General features: G+C 45.8%; 1 protein-coding gene across 1 annotated transcript; it reads left to right on the top strand.

Annotated features, from left to right (window-relative positions):
* Positions 1-3522: 3522 nt before the first annotated feature.
* Positions 3523-4338, top strand: KCNE5 (potassium voltage-gated channel subfamily E regulatory subunit 5). Its single transcript, XM_056360075.1, has 2 exons — positions 3523-3773; positions 3873-4338. The coding sequence occupies exons 1-2, from the start codon at positions 3768-3770 to the stop codon at positions 4311-4313; spliced, it is 447 nt and encodes a 148-aa protein (XP_056216050.1). The 5' UTR covers positions 3523-3767; the 3' UTR covers positions 4314-4338.
* The last annotated feature ends 13389 nt before the right edge of the window (positions 4339-17727 follow it).

Raw genomic sequence — 17727 nt, 5'->3', positions numbered from 1 at the left:
ACCATCACTGGTAAGAGACATGTTTTTGAAGAAAATCAGTTCTATTCTATATTGACCAAGTGTTTTAGTGAAGCTGATTATCACAGGTAATGTGTCCTAAACTCTTTAGTTGCAAGTATATAGTTGTGACATTAGGACAGTGCTAATTAAATGAGACAAACAGAGCTCTGGGCACAGTGTCTGATCCTTAAGAGTCCTCACCTACACTTTTAAAGCCAAAAAAAGCCCCCGAAGGCCAACCCCAAACCACCTATTGCATTTTTCACTTGTTCTCCCATTTTGAAATACTGATAACCTGGTTAATGATGAGTATTAACAGAAATGCCAGAAGTCACTCTGTTACACACATTTATTTCTGCGTTTACCCTCGCGTGTTTTCTATTACAGAAGCACGACCACCACATCCACACTATCCCCATTATTTCTGGAAATGCAGACCCTGAACATGAGTACCTATCCCTGTAAGACATGACCTCATATCATTAAAATGCTACGGCAAAAAAATACAAGTTTTACTTTTTTAACACACAGATAAGGTGGGGGAAGTAATGTAGCACTTCATAATCTGAAACAGCGTTGGACTCCTCCTAACGGGCCTATTGCGCTGTTGAGCCGGCTTAAGAAGAAAGGTAACCCAACTATGACTTCGGGTACCGAGTCCACACAGCGTTCCAGCACTTACAAAGTCCCAGCCCTGGGAAGCGTTGCTTGGGCTTTTATTTGTTCTAAACAACATCGTATCTAACCTAAACTTTTCCTGTTGGATACCGATCAGCTTATTACTTATGGCGCTCCCCCAGGGAGCGAACACGAAGAATGGCTCACTGTTCTCTACAGCCGCCTGCCCTACTTTACTTTCTGTCTTTCAAGTCTAAGCAAACACAATCTTTCCCCATGAGCCTGTTTTTATGAAATTTAATCGGGGTCATTTAACCAGGGCCACTCTGTCCCTGTGTTCAAAACACGATACTGTCATGGTTTAACCCCAGCCAGCGACTAAGCCCCCCCCACAGCCGCTCAGTCACTACACCCCCCCAGATGGGGGAAGGGAATCAGAAGGTTAAAAGTGAGGAAACTCACAGGTTGAGATAAGGACAGTTCAACAGGTAAAGCCAAGGCCACGTGCACAAGCAAAGCCAAGCAAGGCGTTCGTTCCCTGCTTCCCAGGGGCAGGCAGTTCGCCCATCCCCAGGACAGCGGGGCTCCATCACACGTGACAATTACTTGGGAAGACAAACGCCATCGCTCCAAACATCTTCTTCCTCCCAGACTTGTATTGCTGAGCATGATGTCATCTGGTGTCCTGGCTCTGCTCCCTTCCTACTTCTCGTGCCCCTCCTCACTGGCAGAGCATGGGAAACTTGAAAAGGCCTCGATTTAGAATAAACATTACTTCGCAACAACTAAAACATCAGTGTGCAATCAACATCATCATCACACTAAATCCCAACCACAGCACTGTACTAGCTACTAAGAAGAAAATTAACTATCCCAGCCCAAAGCAGGACAGATACCCGCCCCGTGCGCCCTGCAGAGTGGAGGGTAACTACTTCCTCTAACTTCACTGCCTTCCAGAACATACCTGCCTCTTACATAACGGTGTAACTCTCACCTTGTGACTTTTTTTCCTTGTTATTTTTAAAACCTGGATTTCTGCTCTGAACACTTGCAGCAGCATAATGATATTGCTGTGAGAAGTGGAAATGCACAGGTGGTGATGGTGACACTTAAGGAGCTCTGCAATCAAATGCTAAGCCCCAACCCAAGCTGAATTTGTAACGAGCCAGTCTGACTCAGTTTTAACCTACATACAGCCCACTCTAAGCGTTCATTGACAAGCAGAATCCTTACTTTCAGAGGAAAGATGCCAAGAAAATTGTTCACACCAACAAAAAACATACTGTAGAAAAGCAAATTAAAACCTGGCACTGGGTGAAGAAAATGCCATTAGACCATTTCTTGGCTCTCTGGAGATACTAAATGGATATTCAGCCCTTCTGACTAGTAAAAACTATGACCTACTGTAGTTTCTGTTTTATTTCCATTGTCTAGCCACCAATACACTTTCAATAGGTCACCTGTAGATTGTGAAAAAGCAAGACGCCTGCAACATTTCCGAGCCAAAAACTTGGCTTAAGAGAGAGGAATTTGTGGAAGGACTCAAAAGAGAAAAATCCCCACCCATATGCACGGCAGAAAGATGTCTTACTGACTAGGGAGCAATTTCTCATTCGTACCCTGTAGTCTGTAAGTTCCACTGAGGGTGGAGGAGGGCAGCGGAGATTCTATCCTTAAACCAGAGGGTTTCTCAGTTGTATTTTGCCGATGTTGAAACAAGAAATAATGAATTGTGTCACTTTTGTGGGGGGCCAGAACAAAAAAGAGGGAGAATATCTTGTTGCAGAAACATCCCATTTCACTAGCGTTTCTTCTAGAGCAACTTAAAGACTAGAAGACAAGCGTTACGGAAGGTTTTCCAGCTGCTATTTTTTCAAAACTCAACCCAGCAGGGTGGACTCCTGCCTAATGCTGTTTAAGCAGAAAAGCCCAAGTCAATACCACACCATTGCCTTTCCAGCTGCCCTTACAGACAGGCACTCGCTCTGGTCTGTTAAAATACATCCTTTTTACCTGTAAGCAATGAGAGGAAAATAGGACAGAACACAAAAATGGGACTAGCCACCTCCTGGAAATAGGCAAAGAAATCACACAGTATTAAAATGACTCTACATGCTGGAGAGATTGTGAATCTATAACACGTACAACTGCCACATTCACCTATAAACACAATGACAACGGAATTTAAAAAGTTACCAGATAACCTGAGAACAGGAAAAATCCAAGGCCCTCAGAACATTCACAGAGTTTTAAAAAAACACCATAAAAAACCACCACAAAGCACAGAGCTTTGTAAGGAGGAAAAAAAAAGTAATGAAGAATACTTGCCTGTCTGCTGCAGCCTCAGGACCCTCTCCAGCACAGCCATACTGGGGACAGCCCAGAACCCAGCCTGCTAACATACAGCCCCCTCCAAGCCTTTCTGCTCAAGGAACAGACCCTCCGCTACTTACCAGTTGTTTTAATGACTTCAATTAATTCCGCCCCTGGGTATCTGACCACCACAGCTGCTGCTGCTCAAGCTCCTGCACCCCACCACCTTTCCTTGCTTTTCTCTGTTACACGCCCCTCACCAGCCCCCGGCTCCGTGAGCCCAGGGCCTGGGCAGCTGTGCCAGGGGTGCTGGGTGCCAGCTCCCGCACGGGTCCCACGCAGCTCCCCGGGCAGGGCTCCGGTGCCCGCGGGCTTTGCTGCAAAGAGCCCCGCAACAGGGCCGGTAAGCTGCCAAAGCTCAAGGAACAAGGATCAGCTCTTTCCTCGCTTTATTTTGGGGGACCTGCATTTTCCCAAGCATTTATTTTCACGGTAGAGCCCGTAAAAGGATCTCCGTTTGCACCGTGCTCTGGCTGAAACGGAGATTTCCCTCTGCTCTCTGCCTGCTCCCTCCCCGAGGGCGCGGGAGCCCCGCGGGTGCTCAGCAGGGCTCAGCACCCTCACCTGCGCAGGACCTGCTCCCAGGGGCACAGGCCTGAAGACTGCTCAGCTGTTTTCCACATGACTGCTTTCCTCCAGCTGCGCTTTTCAAAGAGAATCCAGATTATTTTACCCCTTCTAGCGTGGCAGCGCGCGTTCGAACGGCGTTTGGCACTGTGAGGATGCGGCATTAGCCGTTCCCAACACCGGGAAGGCAGCAACGTGGGCTGGATTTCATGCAGGTAAGGGGAAAGCCCAGCCCTGCCCCCGGTGTGGCTGCGGCTGCCACCCCTCAGGCAGAGGGTCAGTCCTTGGACTTCAGCTGAACTCAATCCTTGCAGGGCTCCGGCGCCTGCGCTCCCAGCACTGACAGCGCCAGGCTGCCCCGGACGCTCCAGCTCGGGCTCCGGCGGCGGCGGGGCGGCGGCAGAGCCCCCGGGGCGGCGGCAGAGCCCCCGGGGGTCCCGAGGGGCAGCGCGGCCATGAACTGCAGCGAGCCGCGGCGGCTGCCGGCGCTGCTCAGCGCGCTGCTGCGGGACCTGCGCGGCTCCGGCCGCAACGCCAGCGCGGGGGCGGGGGGCGACGCCTCGCTCTACATCCTGCTCATCATGGTCTTCTACGGCTGCCTGGCCGGGGGGCTCATCCTGGCCTACACCCGCTCCCGCAAGCTGGAGTCCAAGCACGACCCCTACCACCTTTACATCCAGCGCGACTGGGGCCGCGGCGGCCCGGGCCAGCCGGCCGAGGGGGGCGGCCCCGCCGCGGGGCAGCGGCTGGTCTGAGCGCTGGGGCGGCGGGCGGGATGGATCCGGGCCGCTTTGTATTGCTCTTCTGCAATAAACACCGCGCTCCTCGGTCACCTTTAGGTCTTGGTTTGACATCTTCGTCTTTAACGCCGGGTTGTCCCGCACCCCGCGGCGCTGCGGCTGCGTTTCACGCCATGAAAAGCAGCTCTGCCGCTGGGTTGCGTGCCCTTCTGTCGCTGCACAGCACTGACAGGCACGCCAGGTACGATGGGCAGGAAGGGTCAGGTCTCGTTCTGTTGAAGCAAGATTGTTTCGCTTTACGTGAAAGCATTTATCAAAACGAAAAGAGCTTCGAAACCGAAGTTGTTCCCATCAGGAAAGCAACAGCTCCGCATCTTAGCGCTGAGGCTTTACCGATGCACGGTAACTTTTAAAGCCATCAGGAACATCCTCATGCCCACGAGAGAGATGTAATTCAAGAATGTCTCTGTACAAGTTAAATCTTAAGATTAAAACAACATACAGCATATGCTTTCTACAAAAAAAAACAGGCAGGCAAAGGTGGTTTCAGATGTTCTAGCCATGTTAATAGTCTATCATTTCTTGGTTTGGGCTTTGGGTGGAGGTTTTTTCCAATATAGATTAATGAACAGTTCCAAGGAACAAGCACCTTCACTAGGAATGCTGTGCTACACAGTCCAAATGACTGTCTGGATTTTATCCAAACCACACTGCAGGAAAACAAAGCTTTGACCTTAACTTCGAAGGAGGTGAGATTTTTATGTTCTAGACTTAGATTTCTTAATGCTTATGCATGTTCTTTCCAGCAAAACTATCATCTTATATTTGGCAACTACTGCATCTTGCGCTCTCTACTGTTTTTTGTGGGGAATCATTGCAAACTGAATACCTGAAGTGATGAGCTTAAAAAAAAAAATAATCCTTGAGAGGACTAGCGGTTACCGAGTCAGCTTTGTCAACTGTAGAAAAATACTGCAATATCCACAGAGCAAATGGCAAAGTATCATTAGATATCAAACGGTACCTTGTGAGTACATTTTAATAATCAAAAAGTATGGGGCGGGGAAAAAAAATTCAAGCTCCTGAAACGATTTCAATGGAAGTGTATGAACAGTACTATGTGCCAGCACTATGTCAGTAGATGTATGTGAAATCTTTAGTTCAGCAAAGAAAATGTAGTAGTTAGCACCGTGTGGAAAAAGGATGTCAGAGAAACCAGCAAACACCCAATATTCTTAAAATCCCCTATCAAGTAGTGAGACCACAGTAAAAGTTCCAGTCAGCTACCTCCATCTGCAAGGATTCAGACAGTGTCTCTGCAAAATGCAAGTGCTCACTTCAACCTGCACTTTTTGAAGAGCCATAAGCAATATATATATATATATACACACACAGAGAGAGACGTATTTTAAGCTGCAGAAGCTGACCATCCAAGGAACTTTCACACTGAGATAACCAAAAAGCTGTATTAGCCCACCTGGAAGATTTCCTGTGAATGTTTCCTTCAGCACAATCAGAATTAAGCTGACCACAACCAAAGTTTCCGCCTATAAGAAAGAGGGAATCATTATGCATGCCCAAAACTTTTTATTTAACCTGTCTCAGTGATTAACTTCTCTTTTTCTGCCCAACCACTGCCCATGAACAGGACTCTGGCCTCTTAAGAGGCATTACGCACTAACAGCTTAGAAAGCATTCAGGAGCTGCAGTACTAACTGCTCCCACTGAACTCAGCTACATGAGACAAGAACAGGGGAATGACTCTTACAGTTTTCTGAGTATGAGATTTGCAGACATTAAAGCTTCAATGACTGGACACAAAAATGTGTGCTTAACGCTTTATTTCATGTCAGCTGGTTGCTAACTGCTTTCTATTGCTTCATCCTATAGACAACTCTGAAAGAAGGTTCTGGCAGTCCCTCTGAGTCAACGTCCAGCTAATACCACAGATTAGTTATCTTAATAACACGTTTCTCTTCTACCTCCGAAATGCAAAGCATTTGCAACATACTGTATTTAGGCCCTACCGAAAAAAAGGGGCTGCCCTTGCGAAAAAGTTTACCCTTCCTTACACAGTTCACAGTTTCAGAAAGCACAAGACCTCCTGCCAACTAACTAACAAAACATCCAATTCTAATTATCTGCTGTTCTGTCTGTACCTTTCTATACCTGAAAGAACCACAAGGTCTCGGTGAACTGTAGTAATTTGTGATTTACATCAGTCCATCTATTCTTACAGTTACAGTTCAACCAGATGCTTAAATAAGATAACACCATCGTGCATTAACTGTGGCTCAGGCTGGAACAAGATATACACCATATATGCAGACAGGCTTAGATACGATATGCATCTACAAATACTTAAATACACAAATGCAATTGGCTATATGATTTAAAAATAAAGCTGATTTAAAATAAAGTTTGTTTATTCACTTCACACATTATAATATTCGTGGTGTCTCTAGCAGGTAATTTTTCAGAATTCTGTATAGGGACGCTGGCTGGTTGTGTAGCGATGGGGTCAGGAAGGCCAAGGTGTGGCTGGAGCTGAACTTGGCAAGGAACACCAGGAGTAATAAAAAGGGCTTCTATGGTATGTCAGCCAGAAAAGGAAGGTCAACGAAAGCGTACGCCGGTGACATGACTGGCAAACAGTAACAGCGGATGAGAAGACTTAAGTACTCAACAACCTTTTCGCCTCCGTCTTCACTGGCAGCCTCTCTTCCCACACCTCTGGAGCAGATGGACCACAAGACAGGGACTGGGGGGCAGAGTCCCTCGCACGGTAAGAGAAGATCAGATTTGTGACCACCTGAGGAATCTGAACATACATAAGCCTATGGGACCTGACAAGAAGCATCCCAGAGTCCTGAGGGAACTGGCTGATGTACCTGCCAAGCCGCTCTCCGTGACACCTGAAGAGTCGTGGCAGTCAGGTGAAGTCCCCGGTGGCTGGCAGGAGGGAAACGCTGCACCCATTTTTAGAGCGGGTGGAAAGGAGGCCCCTGGACCCACCCACCCGCCAGGCCACTGCTGTGCCTGGGAAGGTCATGGAACAGATCCTCCTAGAAGCTGTGCCAAGGCACATGGAGGGCAGGGAGGTGATTCCCCACAGCCAGCACGGCTTCACCGAGGGCACGTCTGCCTGACCGACCCAGGGGCCTTCTATGATGGCGTGACTACATCAGTGGAGAACAGAAGAGCTACAGCTGTCGTCTGTCTGGATTTCTGTAAGGCCTTTGACACGGTCCCCCACAACATCCTTCTCTCTGAATTGACAAGATAAGGATTTGATGGATGTGCTGTTCAGTGGATGAAGAATTGGTTGGATAGTTTTGTCCTGAGGGTAGCGGTCAATGGCTCAGTGTTCAGATGGAGATCAGTACAAGTGGTGCCCTCAGGGTCTGTAGTGGGACCAGCACCGTTTAGTATCCCCATCAGTGATATAGACAGTGGGACCAAGAGCACCCTCACTCAGCAAGTTTGCTGATGACACCAAGCTGAGTGGTGTGGTGGACACACCTGAGGGATGGGATGCCATGCAGAGGGACCTGGAAAAGCTTGAGAAGTGGGCCCATGTGAACCGTGAGGTTCAACAAGGCCAAGTGCAAGGTCCTGCACCTGGGTCAGGGCAACCGCCAGTATCAACAGAGGCCGAGGGATGAAGGGTTTGAGAGCAGTCTTGAGGAGAAAGACTTGGGGGTACCAGTGGATGAAAAGCTGGACATGAGCTGTCGATGTGTGCTCTCAGCCCAGCCAGCCAATGGTATCCTGGGCTGCACCAAAAGCAGCGTGGCCAGCAGGTCGAGGCAGGTGATTGTGCCCCACTACTCTGCTCTCCTGAGCCCCCCCTGCAGTGCTGCGTGCAGCTCTGGGGTCCTCAGTCCAGGAAAGACATGGACCTGTTGGAGCAGGTCCAGGGGAGGGGCCCAGAAATACTCAGAGGGCTGGAGCAGCTCTGCTGTGAGGAAAGGCTGAGAGCTGGGGTTGTTCAGCCTGGAGAGGAGAAGGCTCCAGGGAGACCTCACTGCAGCCTTGCAGTACCTAAGGGGCCTATCAGGAAGATGGGGACAGACTTTTTAGCAGGACCTGCTGCGACAGGGCAAGGGGTAATGGTTTTAAGCTGAAAGAGGGCAGACTGAGATTAGATCCAAGGAGGACATTTTTTATGATGAGGGTGGTGAAACAGTGGAACAGGTTGCCCCTAAAAATGGTAGATCCCTGGAAACATTCAGGGTCAGGTTGGACGGGGCTCTGAGCAGCCAGATGTAGTTGAAGAGGTCCCTGCCCACTGCAGGGGGGCTGGACTAGATGGCCTTTAAAGGTCCCTTCCAGCCCAAACCATTCTATGATTCTACAAATGTAGGCTCTGCAGTGTGCATACATACCTCCCAGCTTCGAGAAAGCATGGAGTACAACAGTAAGTGATAATATTCCCAGATTTAGGACAGAAAGACTTATCTGTCTTCCTGCCTATACAAGGTCACAAACCTCTTAACGATCTATGTTACCTTCTAAAGATAGCGCCAATTTATTACTGCCTGTATTTGCAACTAAGTGTAATTTTTGAGTGCAGTAAGTCTGCAAGAAAATAAATATACCTGTCCTCACATCAGACCAATCATCAGGGAATAATAACCAGTGGAAAAGCACTTACACAAATTGTAATTCCATTTAGAATCACAGAACCATAAGCCTCTTATTTGTGTTGTTACTATCAAGATGATGTAGAACCTGTAACTGTAAAGATACAAAATATTTTTCAGTCGTTCTTCTTTTTACAGTTTATCTTTTCCCCATAAACACACAGCACCATTTTTTGCTATAGTCCACTTACTGTTTTAAATTCCATTAAATGACAAACTACAGAGGAAAGTGTACCACCAGATAGTTACAGAGGAGAGTTAAAGTCCAGTGGGACTCTTAATTAACAACAGAACTATCCACTTCAATGAAGCCCTCAGTTTCTGGAAGACTCTCCAACAAAAGCAACATCCATAGAGTTCAGCTGGAAAGAGGACCTCTATGAAACCAGGTTGGACTGCCCTAGCAAGCAGCACTGCCCCGGCACGGGGAGAAATACAACAAGAATAAGCCTTTTAGAGTGGCAAAACTTTAGTCCATTAGGAATTCAAGCCTCCTAAATCAATTCAGTTACATGTAAGAACTCTCAATGCCCCTATACACTATTCCATCCAGATGAGGCTAAGGATTCAGCATGGATGTGTTGAATTCTGAAGAAAAATGCGCTTTAAAGGCTCAGAATCCAGGAACATGCTGTAGCTGACACAAGGTTACATTGCTGAGCCAGTAAGTTCACATTGAGTTCATTCTTAGCCTGTTGGCATAAATACATACACCAAAGTACTTGGAACACCTAAAAGGAATTCATATTGTGGCATACAGAGACCTTGATAAATATGTCTTAAACCCAGCAGCAACATTCATTTTTTTGTTTTAATAAGTCCAATACATTATGTACTGGTTGGAAACCTTAAAAACCCATGAAGTTGCAAACCCACTGGGACTGAACTGAATAAGATTGTAAGGTGACAAAAATTAGCCACTGAAATTCAACACACTTTTTTCCATCGATAGTATATTCCGAGGCACCTGTATTACTGATCCAGAGCAAAATGGCCACTTTAGTCTCCCGTAGCCCATTCAATCATTGGACGCAAAAGATAATAAGATAGATTTATTTATGTTATTAAACCCAGCCTTCTGAAGGAATAGCTCAGCTATCAATGACCTACTTCTTTTCAGTTAGGATAAGGAAAGAAAAGCTTGTTTAGAAAGACTTAACTATTCTTTCCTTCAGCCCGGGGGGAATAAAGAAAGAGCAATTTCTGGATTCACTTTCAACATACTCGCAAAAATATCTTCTGTTTTGACCCTAACTGTGATTTATTTTTCCCAGTGCTCCTAAACCTTTACACTGCATCAGCTGTCAGAGCCTTGCTCAGGATAATTACAAAAAATGACACTTGCAAAGCCTCACTGAAAACTACACCTTCAAACACAGCAAGAACTTCACAATGTATTTGGCATTGTTTCTAAAACATGTTTCTAGAATAATGTCTGTTTCCATGCAAACACTGACTTTGCATTAGCATACTCATCATTTCATTGCCAGCAACTAAAAGTTGCTATGTACACTGTGCGTTCATTACTAATTTGATGTTTTAAACAGCAAAAGTGAGTAAATCACCAGTTATCCCGTGAGCCATTCCTTATTTGAGTGTTTCATTTCTTCTTCACAGCAAAACAGCAGAGGCACAACAATATGCTCTCAGTTAAAACATTTACAGTCCCAGGATCTGGCACAAGTTTTGTTTGACTTCATCCAGGTATTTGTTGGACAATCTAAACTTCAGTAAATTTTAGAGGGAAACATCAATTTGAGATTGTTACTCCAGCCAGTTCAATACCGTTTACTGCTTGACAGTGCTCATGGTGAGGCATTTGTGTTATTCCAGACACATTTTTTTACTGCAGCAATGACAAAGGGCTCACAGCCTGTCTGTTCTGCAGTGCCCCAGCACCACGCTGCAACAATCAGAACACATAACTCAGAGATAAGGAAGCCACAAACCATTTCTTGCACTTTTTAACATCCGAAGAACATATTATCAAAACTTATAGTAACAGTAAAGGCAAAACTTCAGGTAGGTTTGGGGGGTTTATTTTTTTAAAAAATAACCTTAAAACAATTTCAAAAACTTACAAAATATATTCAAGTGCAGAAAGTTACTTTACTGATAAAACAGCATTTCTTTCTAATGTGCTTTTCTCCAATCAGGAAAAGGAAGCACATGTCTATCAAAACCATCAGAAGAAATCACTTTTCTCCATTCCACGAATCAGCACAAGTATTTTAAGTCAATTTAACTGCAGTATGCCGAAAGAACAAAGCAACATAAAACCGGTGACTGATAAAGACAATACAGGGAACATACACAAAAGAGAATATCTATCAATTGGCCACAATTTAGTACATGGAAGTGCTTAGATCCTCAGCTGGCTTTGTTTCACTGACCAGTTGTACATGAGCAACTTTGTATCACACAGCAAAAAATGGAAGTATTAACTCTTATTTATAGGTTAGAGCATAAACGTGTTCCCTTTATAAATGCCTGTTACAGACTCCAGATATTACAGCAGAGTCAGCAATGGGGAACACTAAACAAGCCTGATTGTTTTGTACTGAACGGAATAAAAAGCATTTGTGTGTTCTCTTCTGCTCATTTCAGCAGCGAAGTTTTAAAAAGCAGCACAGAGCTGCACTATCCCTAACTTCTTCAGCCAGTATGGAAGAGAATTTTTGTTTCTGCCATTAATTTCTCAGCTGTAAAATCAATGATTGAATCTAACAGCTATTATTACCACTTAGTATGCTCCATGAAAGAATTTTGCAGAACAGCATTATCAGTTATAAAGAACAACGCCTAATCATGGTAGTACTGAATCACCCCGAGTGATCCTCAACAAAGATGATGGAAATAGGCAGTACAAAACTGACACTTCTCCCTAGAGCTGAAGCAATTATGTTCTAATGAATTTCTCGCTAAAAACCCCTGTATGCCTACCAAATCCAATTCCAACTACACATCATACTAAATCAGAGTTTAAACTGGGTTTGTCCAGATAGGCCAGTTAGTAAGCTTCCTAAGTAATGTTGCAGGTAGTGGCAGGTTTTTTTGTTTGGTTGTGGTTTTTTTAACATTAATTGCACAAGTCAGGTTTAAAAGCAGCCTGCCTTTGAATAGCATGAAAACAATTGAGCAAACACTTGACTGAAACATTGCCTCATATATTCTAAATCTCCCAATCCGCCTAGAAAAAGCTTAAAAACTTCTGTACAAATTCAAGCTTGAATAAAAATATCTAATAAGTATTTATTCCCAGGACAAGCTTATCAGGTACAGATGTAAGTGTGTGTCTGGTGACTGCCTTCAAAGTTCAACAAGTAAATGGTACAGTTGCACCCATCACTGCATCTCCAAAGTCAAAACCTGTTTTGTGTATGCAGAGTGGATCTGTAACATTGCTTATACCATCAACAGCGAATTAAAGAAATCAGAAAAGCACACCACGCCACTGTCACAGTTCAACAATGCTGTATCCGTAACAGGCAAATTTAGGGCTAAGTTTTCTTTTTAAACTTGTAGAAGAAATACAAACATATGAACCTCACCTAGTCTGTTAACAAACAGTAATTAAATAGAGCGATCCTTTCGTCACTACATACAGAAGTAACAATGTATTTACAGTATTTATGGTTGTAAAAAATTCTGGACTTCTTACATTGTTTTGCAGGAACCCATATTCTTCAGGCTGAAAAATAGTTACACAGTAGTTCAGAATATAAACAGCTTCTGAACAGACTGGTTACTTGTAGAGGGGTTTTTAGCTCGTCGTCCGGCGCCCGAACAGGGACCCATTTATTCGCATTTATATAAATGCGGTTCGCTAAAATGCGGCAGTCTCCGTGCATCGGCCCCGAAGGGACGCTGTCCGATTAGGGAGCTAGAGGTCGGAGCGGCGGAACCTGGAAGGCGAAAAGCGGAGTCCAGCGTTCGGTGTGGAGCTGCAGATCGCAGCCCCGCCGGAGGTAAGGCCGCGTAGAGTGAATCGCGGCGGGGCTCCCCGCTGAATTCCTCTCGGTGAGAGGGGGCGGCACTACGGGAGACCGCAAAGAGCGCGGCGGGGCTTCTCCGCTGATACCCTTTCTGTGAGAGGGGGGAGCTCCGAGAAGACCGCGAAGGAATTAGACGCGGCAATTAAACCGTTAACTGGCATCCTCCTTAAGAGGGGGGGGGGGGGCGTTACAGAGACAGAAGTGGAGACCTTAGTTCGCTGGGCACCAAAAAAGAATAAGATCCCCGAGCCCGCGTTATTGTTTAGTATCGCGGAATGGAGAGAGGTGGGAAATTGCCTCTGGGATACTACGATCGAGGGAGGGAGAGAAGGAAAAGAAGCTAAAGCGTTAGGAGCGACGTGGCGGTCGATAGTTAACACTCTGGAAACTATGAAGGCGGAAAAAAAAGTAGCGGCGGCAGCCACAGAAGCGTTGGGGGGAGATGTGGTAGAAAAGCCGGTGGAGCAGAAGGGTGATTCACCGAAGCTTTCTCTCTTGTCTACACTTTTCGGAGTTGGGCACACTCGTCCTATGAAGGGTATGTCCGCCCCGGCGTGTTCAACAGTGCCGGAGCTTTTAGATAAGACAGCGGACAGACCGGGAGCTCCGCCTCGGGAGCCTGCGGTAACTGCGCCGAACCCGGAAGAGGCTGCCGAGCCCCCCAGGAGGGCGGGGCAGCGAGTCCTGCTGCACCAATCGGAGCTGTGGGTGGAGCACGGCCGTTTCAGGGGGGCGGGGCAGCGAGTCCTGTTGCACCAATCGGAGCTGTGGGTGGAGCAAGGCCGCAACGGCGGGTGGCGGCAGCGCGTAGGTCACGTCAGGGCGGGGAGCAGCGCCGTGCGGTGACGTACCCCCCTCGTCCTGGAACGTCATCGGACGGGTCTGAGGAGGAAGGCGGGGAGGAACCTTGTGATAACAATACAGAGAAATCCTTACAGGCGGTAATAGATAAACTAAGAAACCTGGAAAAGCGAGTTGAAATGAACCTGCCTACTACTTCAATACCTGTAATTCCTCCAGTTAGCCCAACTACCCCTCCGATGCTGAACTCGAGAAAAGATCCAATTCTACAGCGTTGGTCTGGTGTTATTCGTGATGCTGTTTTGGAGGGTGATTGGGAGGTGACCAGCTCGTTAGCTTGTCCAGTACTGATTAATAATCGTGATGCACATAACTGGGACATGATTTATGGAAGGTTAATGATCAGATTTTAGTGATGGGAGTGTTGCAACCTGCTCTTCAACCTTTTATGATGATCCCTCAGATTTGGCAAATTGTTGTGATAGACTTCAAAGACTGTTTTTTTCACGATTCCTTTACACCCTGATGACACACAAAGAGCCTCACTAACAATGATTTGCAACTGTTCCGATCCTAGTTGCATGGCACTGAAGCCAACAGTCCTCAAACTTGTTCACCAGAACAGCAGCTGCCCTAGAAGTTGTGTCCCGCAAGATTCAGACTGGCTGGTGTGGTCGCTGAATGGCGAATCATCCATTATCTTTTTTGGTTTGTAATGTTGCCACTTCACCTTTTGCCCTTATTTTGTGACGGCAAAAGAAAAAGGGGGAAAATACGGCGATCGTTTTAGAGTGGTTCTTTTTGCCATTGCAACCCAGACATCATATTTTAAGTCACCCTGAAGCTGTAGCAGCCTTGGTGAGAAAAGGAAGAGACAGGATTGTTGAAACTGATGGGACTGAACCGGCAGATATCAGTATTCCAGTCCGTGGTGATGATTATGAATGGCTCCTGAGACATTCAACAGCCATACAGGAAGCCTTGATGGGCTATACAGGTGTTGTACGCAACAACCGGCCAAAAGGAACCTCTCTGGAAGATGTTAGAACATTATCAGTGGATTGCGAGACTGTTATGCTCAAAAAGATCAGTTGACGGGCCAACAGTGTTTACAGATGCAGGACGAAAGATGAAGAAGGCTGCGTGTGTTTGGCAATCTGATAATCAGTGGCAGAAACAAGTGATCACCGGTGACCCACGGGACAACCTTCAAACCTTAGAACTGAAAGCAGTGTGTTGGGCATTGGGAAGCTGGAACAATACACCTGTAAACATAGTATCAGACTCATTGTACGTAGTTGGTGTAGTACAGCGCATTGAAGATGCCTTGTTGAGAGAGACAAAGAACCAACATCTTGGTGAAATGTTTATACAACTGCGTAGTACTCTTTGACAGAGAAAGCATGAATTTTGTATTATGCATATTAGAAGTCATCAGTGGACCATTGGGTTGGGCGAAGGTAATGCTAGAGCTGATGAAGCAGTCAGCTGTCTGGCAATAACTCCTCCAACAAATAAGTTTGAAGAAGCTCATAACAGCCACGAGATGTTTCATCAGAATGCTAAGTCTTTACATCGACAGTATCAAATACCCATAGCAGATGCTGTGGATAACTGGCTAGCTGAAAAGGGTCACATAGACATAGTCCAGCTGGCTGGACAAAAATGCACATCGCTCTCAGCTTATCTGAAGTAAAGCAAAATACACTGTCTTTGGCTGTCCTTGTTACACAATAACAGGAAGATTTTGGTGGGAAAAGAATGTTGCAGGTGGGAACAGAAAACTACAGAAGAGAAACTAGGGGTGGGCTTGGTATTTAGGCAACTAACCAATAATGAGCTTAACTTTTGTAATATGTATGAGCTAATTATAACAAGGCATAAAAGGTGACTGTAAGGGACAATAAACGAAGTCTGCTGATCACTCATATTGAGCGACTGTGTCTTCCCTCCGTCGCGACAAGATGCAAAGGGTATTGTCCGCGCCTGTCCTCAATGTAGTCATCATGGACCTGGTTTAGGGGTGGGCACTAACCCCAAAGGTCTGACGGCACTTCAGGTTTGGCAAATGGATGTAACACATGTACCTGACTTTGGGAAGCTTAAGTATGTGCATGTCACGATTGACACCTATTCTCATTTTATACGGGCCACTGCACAAACCGGTGAAAAGGCATTACATGTGGAGAGACACTTAATGTCTTGTTTTGCTGTCATGGGAGTACCTGTAGAAATTGAGACAGACAATGGTCCAGCGTATAGTAGTCAACGAGTCGCTAGGTTTATGACAACTTGGGGAATTAAACACGTTAAAGGGATTCCTCACTCCCCACGGGGCAAGCAGTTGTTGAAAGGGCAAACCGTACCCTGAAGGATTATCTTCAGAGACAGAAAGTATCGCAGGACATAGATGGAACTAAACGGTTGACTAAGGTGTTGTTTACCTTAAACTATCTCTCCCTTACGGAGGATAGAGAGGGACCACCTGTTGTTATACATCACCAAACAGCGCGAGGGAACCAAACAGCTGCAGTTCCTGGTTTGAATGTTCTGTATAAAAATACGGCTTCAGGTGTATGGGAAGGACCTAATCCGGTGTTATTTATCGGTAGAGGTTATTTTTGTATCTCCACAGGTAAAGGACCTATATGGGTCCCTAGCAAGTTTGTGCAACCTGTATGTCAAGATCAGAAGATGGAAGAGAAGACTCAGAGCGAGCAGATGGAATAAACTGTCTGTGTTGTAAGGGAGGTAACCCGTGGGTATTGTGCCAATGTATGCTATGTGGGGTAAAACGGTTCTGTAAGCCAAAGCTTAAATGTAAATGGTGTAAAGCGTGTATGTGTTTGGTTAGTAACTGGGCATGAAACAAGAGAAAGCATACGACTAGTGTAATACCATGCTGATTGGAGACAGTATACATCATCAGAATCTGTGAAAGCACAGATTTGTGGGGTGGAATGTGGGGGGGAAAAAAAAAAGGTGGAAATTGTAGGAGTAAACATGTTTAAGTGGTGGACTTTGTTTACGGTCTTGATGAATTTTTTACCCATTAGAAGTATTTTTGACATCTTGCCTAGGACAAACATATGGGTGACATGGGCAAATATCACGGCAGTAACAGACTTTTGTTGAAGTCTGCAACAGGCAGACAACCCCTTTAGAACTTGTTTAATTGGTATTCATTCCCCTGCAAGAGAATGAAACAAATTTTGATGGTTTTTGGAATGTTAGAACAGTGGATCTGACTTCCAATCAGAATGGTACATGTATGAGTCCCAATGGGCAATATGTTTGGCCTTCTATGCGTAATGCAGCGTGGCAGAAGACGGTTATTGAGAATTTAAATCAGCCACATCATTTACCGTTGCAGGAGTTAGACCTATTGGCTAGCGTTGTACCTGTTGAATATGTTAATGTTACTGCAACTGGTATGGCAAACTGTACCCACATGTCATCAGCACTTCAACCCGTGAATGGCACTGGAGTAATTTGGTTTGGTGACCCGTGGCAGTCATGGCTTACACGTCAAGGTGAACGGGGGTTTTATACAGGGTTTCAAAATCTAACTGGTTCACCTGTTTGGGGTAAATTGAAAACTGGGGTTTCCATATAGACGTATCAGAGGGTTATCAGTTGCCACTGGGAGTCTTTTTGATATGTGGGGACAGAGCGTGGCCAGGGATTCCTTTGTATCCCTGTCAGTGGACCATGTTACTTAGGACGTTTGACTTTCTTTGCTCCACATATGAAAGACATTAAAAATGACTCAACAATCTCATAGATCATGGAGGGCACTGCGCACCTTTGATGAAACATGTAATGACCGAGTCAATCTACAGTCTGTAACAGCAAATGTCCTAGCCTCCATATTTATGCTGGGGGCAATGGCTGCATTAAATGCTAAGAATATACAAAGGTTAGCATGCTGGGGAGAGAAACAATTTCATCTTGCATCACAGATTTTAAGTTCGCTATTGCTTGATG

This window comes from Falco biarmicus, chromosome 14, assembly GCF_023638135.1.
Source record: "Falco biarmicus isolate bFalBia1 chromosome 14, bFalBia1.pri, whole genome shotgun sequence".
In the NCBI taxonomy this organism is placed as follows: Eukaryota; Metazoa; Chordata; class Aves; order Falconiformes; family Falconidae; genus Falco; species Falco biarmicus.
The sequence above is the reverse complement of the archived record's forward strand: the minus strand, read 5'-3'. Positions and strand labels throughout refer to the sequence as shown.